Source organism: Megascapheus bottae, chromosome 9 (assembly GCF_031878675.1).
Source record: "Megascapheus bottae isolate mThoBot1 chromosome 9, mThoBot2.hap1, whole genome shotgun sequence".
Taxonomy (NCBI): domain Eukaryota; kingdom Metazoa; phylum Chordata; class Mammalia; order Rodentia; family Geomyidae; genus Megascapheus; species Megascapheus bottae.
The window spans coordinates 3,462,622-3,475,705 of NC_143517.1; the positions used below are offsets into that span (position 1 = coordinate 3,462,622).

Here is a 13,084-nt window from a genome sequence, read left to right on the forward strand (position 1 = left end):
TCTGTAATATACATTCTTCCTAGCAGGTGATTGAGCTTTCTCTAAAATATATCACATTTCAGGACATAAAACAGGCTTAACAAATTAATGAAAATTAAAATAATGTTTTAATTTACCAGATAAAAAGATAAATCAATTATATATTAATATCAAGAGAGCATATAGGAGCTATACAAACAAAATAGCATTAAACTTTTGAATTTTCAGTAGTTCCTTGAAGAAATGAGGAAGGAAATTTAAAACTTTGTAGAATCAAATGAAAATAGAAATAAAAGAAATCTGTACCTACAAGACACAATAAAGAGAATTCTAAAAATAGCAATGAATGCTTGGCAATGAATGCTTGTATTTAAAAATATCCCAAAGATCTCAACTAACTTAATAATATGCTTTCAGATCTTAGAAAAATAAGACCAATCTAACTACAAATTTAGTAGATGGAAATATCTAATAAAATCAGAGTGGTAATTATTAATGAAATGAACATTAAGAGATTATTACAACATAAATTTAAAAAAGAACTGGTTCTTGAAATGACAGTTACATAAGACAAATTCAGTTGTCAATAAAAATCTAAAAGAGAGATAGAAAACCCAAATTGATACAATTAGAAACAAACTTGACTATTATAAAAGACCAATAAAATACAAAGAATAAATGGCAATTTTTAAATTCACATTCAAAATAAGTGACAAAATCTAGGGGAAATACATAAATATCTAGATATATATTATCTACCAAAATTGGGCCTAGGAAATACAAACAAATTAAAATGTTTGTAACAAGTAATGACAATGAAGCAGTAATAGAATCCTACAATAAGTAAAATCCCAGGAGTTACTTGATAGATTCACAGCCAAACACATTTAATGAAGAATTAATAACAATGTTTCTCAAGTCATTCTATGGAATAGGAAAGGACAGAAAGTTGCCAGACTATTTTGTGAGGTACCTATTACTGACAAACAAAAATTATAAATCAATTTAATTCATGATCACAGGCATATAGTTCTAAGTCTAATATGTTTATATCCAATTCCAAATAGTTCTAAATAAAATATGTTTACATCCAATTCAGTAGCATGTGAAAATGATCAACTTGAGTCATTCCTAGAATGCAATATGGGATAGGCCTAAGTAGATTACTGTATCTCATACATTAGAAGAAGGAAGGAGAAAAAAGTCATGTTATTATTCTAACATGCAAAATGTTACAGCATTTTACCTTGTTATCTGATATATCATATATATGTTTATCTGGTTATTTGAAATAGGATAGGGAAGAGGGAAAAACAAGATGAGTGGCAGGAGTGCAGAGAGGGAAATGGGGACCAAAACACGAGAAATGGTATCATTGTTTGTGAAGTAATGCACCTTCTATCAGGTGAATATAATGTAACCCTTCTATTAATTCAGTGATAAAACTCACTATCCTTTCAGAATAAAAACTGAAAATGAACTAGAAATATAAGGATCTGGGCTCAACATTAAAATGGGTACATATGACAAGTCTATAGACAACCTTATACTAAATAGTGAAAAAGGCAATAACATTTAGAAAGGACTCCCTTCTCTTAATCAGTATACTTGAATTCCCAGCTGGAGCTATAAAATGAAGGAATGAAGAGGGTTCAAGGAGGAAAAGAAAAGAAACAAAGCATATCTCTTTGCAACTGTTATGGTCAAATACTTAAATGACTAAATGTTCCGCCAGATAAGACAACTGTATTGAAGACAAAAATGCAATACCTGAAATGCTAAAATTCCCATGAAAGCATAGGAGAACTTTTAAAGACAATATCATAGGCAATAAGCATCAGAATAAATCTCTAATTACTCAGGAAATAAAAACAAGAACTGACAAATGGATTACATCAAACTTGAAAGCTTGTGAATAACAAAGAAAAGAGTTACAAAAATCCAGATACAGGCTGCAGTATGGGAGACAATCTTTCCCAGTTTGCATTACACATGGAATTACTAGGGATTGCTAACAAGAATAGAGAAGGGGCTGAAAATAATTATCAAAAATAATAGAATTAATAGGGGGCAAATTAACTTTGCAGATAATTCAAAAAAATGCGATTGACCCCCAAAATTCATAAAGAAATATTCAACCACTTTACCACAAATAAAATGCAAATTAAACTTTTAAACTTATGCCAGGCAAAATGGCTACCATCAAGAAAAGAAAGGACAAGAAATATTGGATAGAACACTAGAAAACAAGAATCCTCATATATATGGTTAAGGTGAATGTAAATTAGTACAATCACTGTGTAAATCAGTAGGAATATAGAGGGGGAAAAGGGAGGGAAAGGGGGAAAAACCATGAGAAGGGGTGCCAATAAATAATGTGCCCACCACCAGTCAAAGTAATTTTAACCCCTCTATACATTATCCTGACAATAAAATAAAAATGAAAAACTATCATACAATCCTGCTAGGCCACTCCCCGATATATACATACAGAAATATCTGTAAGCCTGGGCCAGGAGTGTGGCCTAGTGGTAAAGTGATTTCCCCGCATGCACAAAAACCTGGGTTTGATTTCTTGGTACCACATACACAGAAAAAGCTGGAAGTGGCACTATTGCTCCAGAATGCTAGCTTTGAGAACCTTCTAGGACAGTGCCCAGGCTCTGAGTTCAAGCCCAGGACTGGAAAAAAAATATTAGAAAGAAAAAGACAATCAAAGAAAGACGAAAAGAAAGAAAGAAAAGAAGCAAGGAAGAGGAGAGAGAGAGAGTGAGAGAGAAAGAAAAGAAAAGAAAAGAAAAGAAAAGAAAAGAAAAGAAAAGAAAGAGACACTCACAATAGGGTCACTTGCATAGCCATACTGATCTATTCATAATAGCTAACTTTAGGAATCAGTTTGGGTGGTTCATCAAAAATGATAGATAAAAATGAAAACTATCTACACAATGAAGTGTTACTCATCCATATTACAGTAGGGAATTACATAATACCAGGAAAGTGGGTGGAACTGGAGGTCTTGTTAAACGAAAAAAAAAAAACTAGACTCCAGAAGACAAATCTGCATAAGCACATTCAGAGATAAAAGACAAGCAAATACATGAATGCAAAATAGAGACTATTTGGAGAAGGAACAAGCGGGAGAAGGTTGGTAGGTGGAGAGAGAGACTCATGGGAGGATGAATCCAATCCAAATACATGGCATGAATCTATGAATGTGTGAAACTGAAACATACTTTGAAGAGTGTATTTTAGAAGTGTAATGTACCTCAGTTGCAAAGTGCTGAATGGCCAGGGGCAGTTCTGGCTTCCGTGGTCAATAGCAAAAGACAAAAGTCAAGACGAAAATTGTTTATTAAATGGGATAATGAAGGGAGGAATAAGAAAGTAATAAACACTGCATATATTTAAAATACATTCTCTGTGTGTGTAGAAACCCCTGACATTGTACAATTAATATACAAAAATTAGAAAAAATTAAAGAGTAAAATATCCCACCCCCAGGAAAAATCAGAAAACAGAGTAAACCAAAAATTATCATGGGAGTGTCTTCATGAGCATAAAGACTTCCATGCATTTGTGAAATCATCACTTATATCGCCATATTTTAACAATGAAATAGGAAAGTAAAACCTATTTTTTTCTAAAAAACCAATGGCATTATTTTCTCATCTTTTAAAGGTGACCACCTGGGACTGGACTCGAGCAGAGAAAACATTCTCAGTTTATGAGATAATGTGCAAAATTCTCAAGGTATGATCAATAAGTGGTAGATATATTAATGGTGTTTCCTCGACAAGTAGTGATTTTGAACTCTCATGTTACTAAAGGAAATAATATGAAAAGAATTAAGGAGGCATAGAAGCTGAGAGAATATTCAGAGTATAGACAAATGCCTAGAAATCCAACTGGAAAATTATGTAACTCACTAGCTTGAGCTGCCAGTCCTCAGTCAAGGAAAGCTTGCTGAGGAGCAGAACGTCAGGAAAATATATCCAGGCTAACTGTAAATCCTCAATGACTTAATGGATTTTTTTCCTACCAGGATTTTAATTGAGGGTTGTAAACTTGTTAGTCAGACGTTCTACAACTTCAACCACATACCACAGCCTCTAGATTTTTCTTTTCTAACTGAAATTTGGAAAACTTTTGTGTAAGGCTTGAAATTAGAAAATGTAGGCAAAAATAGGAAATTAATTTTCTGTTTTTTTCTCATAGAGTCTGGCTCATTTTGATAAGCATGTAAAAGAATATGTGTACAAATATTGCAGATATTTTTTGTGTGGTATACAAAATTTTTCAAGTGCAAGTCATTAAAAATTCTGAAAATTCTCATATGCTGAATTACCTTGTTAAAGAGTTAAAGTAGGAATAGTTTCAAAAGTCATCTATCTAGTTGGTTTTGAAAATAAATATGTTTTTTTAAAGTACTACAGTGAAACAAATTGAAACACCTATCATTTCATAAACTTACCAAATTATTTTTGGTCTAATCTTCTCATTCAGCATAGATAAAATATATAGTATAATTTTGTTACTGATAGGCTTCACAGTCCACCTGAGCCACCTATATCACTTTACATGGCCTGTACTTCCACTCACCTATATCTTTCCCTTGCTACTGTTTGGTGTTCTCTTTGTTTAAACTGTTGTTTTTTGGGGGGTTCACATGTGAGGACATGTAATATTTTAATTTTTGTGTCTTGTGTTATTCCCCTTAGCATAATGGCTTATCCATAGTGTATCAGATGGCTGAATTTCATTTACTTTTAGGGACCATGGGTGTTTGAGTCATAATTTTTTCAGCCATTCTCTATCAGCAGATATTCATGTATCAGGTACTTCACATCTGGTCTTCTGTCAATAATGTACAGAGACCATGGAGTATAATATCTGTACTAGGCAGTGATTATACTTCCTTTGATATCTGCTGTCTATCTCCAGATGAGATACGAGGTTATAGAGTGGCTCTATTTTTAAACTTCATTGACCAAGTTTCCCTAATGAGATGCTGAATTTCATTTATTCATATTGAGACATTTTTATGTCTCCTTAAAAGAATAAGGTCTTTTGCCACTTCTTATTGGATAAAAAGTATGCCCCTATGTTTTTCTCTTCTTCTTTGCTGCCCTTTGGTTAATCTCAGAGTTACTGTATCTGACTTTGTTTCCTGGTACATTGTATATACATTTATTTGTTTATTTGAAATAGGAAAGGGAAGGGGGGAAAACAAGATGATTGGGAGGAGGTGGGGGGGAGACAAATGGGGACAGAAACATGAGAAGCAGTATCAATGTGTAAGTAATGTATCTACTATCTACACCAACAATAAAAAATTTAAAAAAAGAAATTGGAAATTAAAAAATGTATGCCCAACTTTATGAAATATATTTTGCTAATTCAAATGAATATGTACATAGAATAGTAAGAATTTCCATCTTTTCAACAAGTAAATATTTTTATGAGATGGGAAATTTGCATTTTCTTCTGTCATTCTGAAATCTATTCAGTGGCTTTAAACAATGCAGTGGAAAAATCAGAACAAATTCCTGAAATTTGAATATGCTGTGTTGCTCCTTATTTAACTTCTTTCTATCCATTGTCTCCCTCCATTCTCTAGTCTGTGTCACTATTTCATCCATTCTCTTAGGAGACTAATTTAGTTTCCACAAATGAGTGGAAACATGAATGGACTTTTCTTTCTGCTTATTTTGCCATGTGCAATGACCTCCAGTTCCTTTCCATATTGCTTTCTTTGGCCATTTCATTCTTACTTTTTCTACTATTGAATGTTTCTGTATATTTTTATAATAACCCCTTATAAAAAATAATATACTATGCAAATATCTATTCCAGTGAATAAGATTCTAGTTAATGAATTGTTTCTTTCCTTATTTTAGTTTCATGAAGTTCTACTTACTTATTTTTACTTTTGTGGTTTGGGATTTTTACTGTGATACTCGAAATATCATCAAGAACAATGATTTTAAGTTTTCCCTGGGGTTCTTTGATAGGGATTTTAAAGTTTCAGGTCTTACATTAGGTCTTTATTAGTTTTATGATGACTTTTGTGCAGGATGCACATGAGCTTCTGGTAGCATTCAATTGCACTTCGAAATTCCATGTCCTTAGCACAGTTAGTAGAAGACTGCATGCTTCCCAGAGTCTCATTTTTATCTTTTTTATTAAAGAATTTATTAACATTGATTTTTACATCATATTTCAAATTACATGTTTAACAAACAGGTATTCAGAAAGGGAATTTCTATATACAGTCACTGGCACTTAGATATTAGAACATAATTAAAATTAGGCTAAGAGTTTGCATGTCATAGATACATAATAATCTGTGTAATAAAACATTGTGTCTATAGAGTCATAAGTTTTTATGTCTATGTAGTTGTGTTTATATTTCCAATACCATGTCCATAGCATTGGGTATGCAAATATTGAGTCCTCGCTCTTGTACTATTTGGATCTAATAGCCTCATATTAAGGAGAAAACCCTTTGTCTCTCTGAGCCTATCTTAGATTATGTAACATATTTTTTCCAGGTACATAAATAAAATTCCCTTGTATGTTAAGTATAATAAATATGACACTAATCTTTGATTTCTCAAGACTTAATTTTTTAAACTCTAATTTGGTTTAGCCAAAGAAATATTTCATGTGTACTAGAGAAAAATGTATATTGTATTTCTATTGGATGTACTGTTCTAGATCTACCATTTGCTCAAAGCACAATTAAGTCCTCATTAACTTTCTGTCTATTTGTTCTACACATTGTTGAAATTTGGCTTTGAAAATCCCTACTGAGATTTGTCATGTGCTACAATGCAAGATTCTGGGCCTCGTTTGCTGGAGATATCCTTCTCAAATCAAACACTTTCAATTTATATATGTTGTAAAAGCTAATTGAGTTCCTTGGTTTTTATAATTTGTATTCATCTTCCTCTCTATGATGTATGCTCAGAGAAACTAATCTGCTTATATATAAGATTATCATTGCTTTAAGTAAGAATATACTGTTTCCCTTTGATTGCATGCTTTCTGGTTGTTTTGTAGCTGCTTTCAAGTTTCTGTACCACTAGCCATCCATTTATTCCACTTCTAGCATGTGTAGTTTTATTATGGCTGTAGTTTATATTGTGGCATGAAAATTCTTAGTTAAAAATCCACCTCTTGGGCCGGGAGTTTGGCCTAGTGGTAGAGCGTTTGCCTAGCATGCATGAAGACCCGGGTGCGATTCCTTGGTACCACATGCATAGAAAAAAAAGCTAGAAGTGGTGCTGAGGCTCAAGTGGTAGAGCTCTAGCCTTGAGAAAGCCCAAGGACAGGGCTCAGGCCCTGAGCTCAAGCCCAGGACTGGCAAAAAAAAAAATCTACCTCTTTTAAGCTGGTAATAAGTAAATACTGCCGCATGCAAAAACCCTGAAACTTTATCATCCCTAAAAAGTTTTTATTTGCAATGTCATAATTTATATCCTTTTCTCTTTTTTTAAACAATGTCATAGCTATTTTTATCAGGGTGAGAAGGGATCTCACTGTAACTTTTATTTGCATTTCCTTTGTTATCCTTTTCTGTTTTGCTTTTGCATTATACCTTTATTTTTAACCGCTTTGATTTTAACCATTATATTACAGATAATATGTGGCTTATATTCCACTATTACAGTTTTTAGGTATTGTATATTTAGATATATTTACCTACCGAAAGGATTTTTGCCTTCATATAAATGTATCTTTTCATTTCTTTCTGAAAAATTCCTGTAAATGATTCTTGAAGCAATATGGAATTCACTCAGCTTTTTTTAAACTTTATTTATCCTTTATTTTCAAAGGACTGCTTTTCTTCGACAATTTTTGGCTGGCAGAGTGTTTGTTTTCCTTATTGTTCTTTTCATTTAATATTTCAAATCCATCTTCATCTCTCTTGGCCTGTAAAGTTTCTGCTAAGGGTATATGCACATTCTTGTGATATTTCACTTTCTGTCTTTAAAAATCCAAGCTTGCATTTTGACTGCGTTCATAAAAACTATTTTTGGCTGAATCTATTTGGGAATATTTTCATTTCATGAATCAGAATGTCTGTTTCTCTTCTAATGCATAAGTAATTTTTAGCAATTATTTTAAGTATAGTTTACAAATTATTACATAAGCTTTATTATTTTTACTCAGTCTCCTTTAGAAATAGTACAGTGTAGACATACATTCTTATTTACTTTTTCTCTCTGAATTTTAAAGGCCTTACTAATAAGTTTACAGATTCTTCTGTTTTCATTAAATTTTTCATTTATCTTTTGAATTGCCTTTATTTTCATTAGCTTAATTTTTCAATTATAAGATACTTTCTGAATTTTTGTACATATTTACCTTTTTCTTTGAGTTTCTCATTCATACCACAAATTGGTTCTTGATTTTGTTGATTTATATATATACATATATTTTTTTTTCCTCAGTGAGAATCCTTAAGTTCATCATTTATACCCTTTCATTACTTTGTTTGGGTTTTTTTTTTCTGTCTTGGAATTCATGTCAATATATATACTTGCAAATTTAACAGTCTATGTTTGTAGGAGTAGATTTTCTTCTGCTCCTGGGTTGAAAGCATGATTGCACAGGTGCAGTGTTTCTGGCTCTAGCTGAGCATGGTGAGGTGATTTTTATGTCTCCAGTTAATCAGCCTTAGTGAGAACTTCAGGTTGATGGTGCAGTTCGCTGTAGATCTGCTGACAGTGACGATGGCTGTGTGAAGTATTCAGACAAGGGCTTTACTAGATGTTTTTGTACTTGGATTCCTCATAGTGGGGACTGATAGCTGCTATGAAGTATGACATCCCTCCATTCAGGATTCAAGCGTGTGACACAGCCATGGAACCTTCCTAGTCTCCTAGTCCTGAGAATCTCCTGCAAGTTTGAGGATTACATCCTTCTCTGTGCTGCCAGTAGGGAAACATTTCTGTCACTGAGACTCAGTGACATCCCAGAAGCTCTAGAGCAATGAGCCTTCATGAAATTGTTGTTCTGACCCTGAAACTTAGCACATAGAGCTGGAACAGGCATGAGCAAGAAGTCTCCAACACTGTAGTTCAGGACCCAATGCTGACAGAGTATGTGGTCCCAGGTAGTGGGACTTTAGACCCTGAGCGTCAGTTAGGACATCACCCAGGCTTTGTGAGGCCAGGAACAATGTAATCCTAAGGACCTAAGGATGACAAAACACTGTTGTGCCTGAAGTAGCCATGACTTTCGTTTCCGGGGTTAAAGAATGTGTCTTACCACTTGGACTGCTGGATCTCCTCCAGCTTCATGTCGGTTGGTATGTATCGATGTGGTCAGGATAGCAGTCAGGATAGCAGCTCACCCAACCAAGGCTCTGTCTGCATCTCTACAACACAGGCGATACATCCTCTCCACCACAGAAGCTGGAGTTGTGGGGGTCAGTGAAGGCTTTGGAGCCTTATTGGTGCTAGAATTGGTGCTCTGGTATGTCAGTGGCGTGAGCTGCAGGAAGTTAAGGTGTATATTCTCTCCCTGTTCCCATCCAGTGAATAGCATTGACAAGGAGAGGGTACAAGAAACCTGAAGTCGCTGTGACTGGATTCTAGGTCTACTCTAAAACTGGACACACAAGTTATTTTCTGTGGCAGAAGCTGGAGATACCCAACAGTGTGGTGATGCTAGTAAGGCAAGACTACAAATAGATCAAGGTCCATGTTTCTAAGTGGGAGATATCACTAAGCTTAGCCCTAAAGAGAAGCAGGACCATACACTGGATCTGCTCTGCAGCATATCCTAGAGGGTAGGACCGGGCAGCAGTTTGGGTGGCCTCCTGCCTGGTGGGCATTGGTGCAGAGGTCTGGAGGCCTCAGGGGTTGTATGTGTCTGGTGTCCATCTCAGGCATAGCGCCTTCCTGCGGAAGACTGAGGGTCAGGGTTCTATGAGCCATGATAACAGAGGCCATGGAAGCAGGGATGATTAAAGATTACATAGTTAAAATTGTGTTCCAGTGATGTAACAGTAAGTAAACAGATAAGAAAAATAGTAGGTAGCTAAACACCAGTCTTGGTTCACAAGTTCACAGTTTACTTTGCAAATTCTGTCATCCACTTACATCTAAGTTCTGAGTTTTGTGTATCTTAGGTGGCATATATTGTAATAGAGTAAAGATGTTAGATTCTCCTATCAAAAACCACCCACAAAAGTCACCCATCAGTGCTCTCACACATGTCAGAGCTTAGGGAGAGTTCGCAAGGCCTGAGGTTAAACTCAGGATCACCAAAAAATAAAAACACTGTGTGCTTTACTAGAGTAGAGTTCCCTGCTTTTCCCTTACTCATTGGCAAGTTGGAAGGAAATGAGAGGCAGAGAAGCTGTCTGGCTATATGTGGAGCAAATGTTTCAGAATAGAAGAGCCTTCACTGCAAGCCCCAAATGTGTGATTAAATACATTGCCTTGCCAATATAGTGTACACTGAAAACTTAAAGGCTATTGTGATGATCAGCCATTAAGTGATTTGTGAGAATGTCTTACTTTCTAATTCACGTTACATGTATGTATTGAGTACAATTGAATTACCAGGTACACCATTTAAACCTTTAGGATCAATATGGGCAGTTAGCTAAAAACAAATAATAATAATAATAATAATAATAATAATAATAATAATAATTCCTATTTGATCAAGGAGCTCAGTATAGGTATTTTGGAGGAAGACTTAACTAAATTGAAATTTAAAAGACTGCTTAAAGGTTCAGCAGTTGAGGCTGTGTCTGGATGGGGGTGGAATTTGGTGAAGGGAGAGGAAAGAACTTCCTAGAAATACGAAGTAGGATGCAAAGTTTCTCAAGGTTAGTACAAAGAGATATGTGTGGTATGTACCAAGGCTCTATATTGAATTTGTGACATGTCTCATCTCATGTGGACACACCTCTGAATAGACAATGGCAGATTCTAATGCTCTTATACCCCAATGTGATGCCCTAGGGTCGTAGCTAACCACCCTGAGGGGTGTGTATGAAATCTGAGCACTATTTCCTTCTTGTATGAAACCCTATGAACACTGAGAGAACTGTTTGTTTGGTTTTTTTTAAATATTTATTGCCAAGTGTTTCAGGCTCCTCTCCAACAATGCAATCTTACATATGAGACCTGTAGCAGTTTTATTATTCACATCAATTTAGTGTTTAGAGTTCAGGAAGGAGAGCTGATCAGCATGCATATTTTAGGAAGAAAAGACAGAAGTGCTGGTGTCTCTGTGTATGGCCAAACAAGTCATTCTGGAAATATAGAAAAGAATTGGTTTAGGTTGTTCAAACCCCACATATCTCTTTGTACTAAATATTTAAATGTTTTTCTCCCACTTTCCCTCCCCCCAGTCCCTCTGGAGATAGAAGATTCATTACCAACATACTGTCTTGTGAATATTGTTGTTACATTGGTATCTGAGCTACTCAGCTGGCTGGTACATTTTATTTTGAACAATATCACTCCTTTCCTCTTTCTCTCCCGGTTTCTCACCTGACCTTGTCCTCTGCCAAACAAGTTGCAGGGTTCATTTTAAATGTAGTGTCTATATTTTTTCACACTTTGTCCCCCCATTTCTGTGTTCTTATCTCCAATTAACCACCAGAAAACCAGAAGCAAGCAGACCTGTGGCCCCAAACCCCAAATGGCCACAGTTTGAGCAAATAAAAAAAAAGAAGCTCACAGATAATGCCTGAGACCTGAGTTCCAGCCACATGACCTACCAAAAAAAATTTTTAAGCAAAGAAAGAAAAAGAAAGGAAGCAAAGCCCATTAGCAAAACACTCAGTATATTGAAGGCCCTAGTGGCTCTATGGTGACATTTCTGCCTGGGCTGCCTTTGAAGTGTTATCCGCTGGACTTCAGTCTTCTGGATAGTTAGGTTTATAGGTTTGAGTCACCAGCACCTAGCACTGACAACTATTTATAGGGAAGAGCACATCTTGATTCTGAAATAAGTACTATTGGAAATGGATTCTTTTTATCTTAATAAAACCATACTTACTTCATGTCACATTCCATTTTATATGTTATGGGTGTATTCATTGTTTTAAATCTTATTAAATCATTTAAATAATTATAGCTTTTTTAATCTTGTCAATTTTCTTAAAATATTTTCTTGGATTTAGTAATATTTTATTAGATACCCCTTATGTCAGTAGATGCAAATATTCATCAGAGTTATAAGAAATATTTTTTATTTCAAGGTAAGCTTTAAGTTTTTGTGTATTAATTAATTGAATCGCATTTTTAACAATTTTCTCCTTCAGCTTATATGTGTTCTGACAAGCCCAAATGAAGCAGAGATGCATTTTCTTTCTCAGCTTTACTCTCTTCCAGGCTGATAATTCTTCTAATACCTTATCTAGTAGCATGCATCTCATTGTCTTCTTCATATTCCTGCATTTCATTCTTATTCATCTCATATCAGGTGTGAATAATGCTTGAGTTTTTCATGGAATATGGTTGCTATAGCTCTGATATTTCCATAAGGTGCTCTGTCTTGTTTTTATAAGTTATATATCTTTATCATGTTTTCATGGAATCCTTTACTAAAACTAAAATATCTCATTAAGAGAATGTGGTAATAAGAGGATGCTTTCACTGAATACATTAGGAAGTTAACATGAAGAAAGTGTATAGACTTGTTTCTAATATATGGGTGAAAATTGCAGATTACAAAATATTCCCAAATTCTCTGCTTTTCCAGAATAGAGTAACTGGCCTTCTTTCCCTTCTAAAGATCACACGGGACAATATGTCCATGCTGATGAAAACATTCAATCTAAAGCTCCACCCAATATCATTCACATGAAAAGCATAGAGAAAAATTTTACTTATAAACCCAACATTTTAAATGGATCCAATAGTTTTAGGAAAATTGTGAAGAGATAGCTATAGTAAGAAGACCTGCCTAAAACGTAGTCATAAAACATAAAATTATGCATAAAATAAATAATGATTTATCTTTCATAATGATATTCTGATAGTAAATTTTGTTCTGAACATTTTTTGAGAGAAATGTCCTTAACGGGAAGAGAAAGCCAAGGTTGAGGATTCTTCCTTCAGGAGAGAACTAT

At 34.6% G+C, this 13,084-nt stretch overlaps 1 protein-coding gene and 1 long non-coding RNA gene across 2 annotated transcripts in view; one reads left to right on the forward strand and one right to left on the reverse strand.

Annotated features, from left to right (window-relative positions):
• The window catches only part of Sntg1 (syntrophin gamma 1), a 774,750-nt gene that overhangs the window by 694,746 nt on the left and 66,920 nt on the right, over window positions 1-13,084 (forward strand). Inside the window, exon 15 of the mRNA XM_090338807.1 lies at window positions 3,658-3,729. Within this exon, the coding sequence (XP_090194933.1) occupies window positions 3,658-3,729 (72 nt within the window). The remainder of the gene's footprint in view (window positions 1-3,657; window positions 3,730-13,084) is intronic.
• LOC150058697 (uncharacterized) overlaps window positions 11,183-13,084 on the reverse strand; it is a 66,488-nt gene continuing 64,586 nt past the window's right edge. Inside the window, exon 5 of the long non-coding RNA XR_016536647.1 lies at window positions 11,183-11,257. This is a non-coding gene — a long non-coding RNA (uncharacterized LOC150058697). The remainder of the gene's footprint in view (window positions 11,258-13,084) is intronic.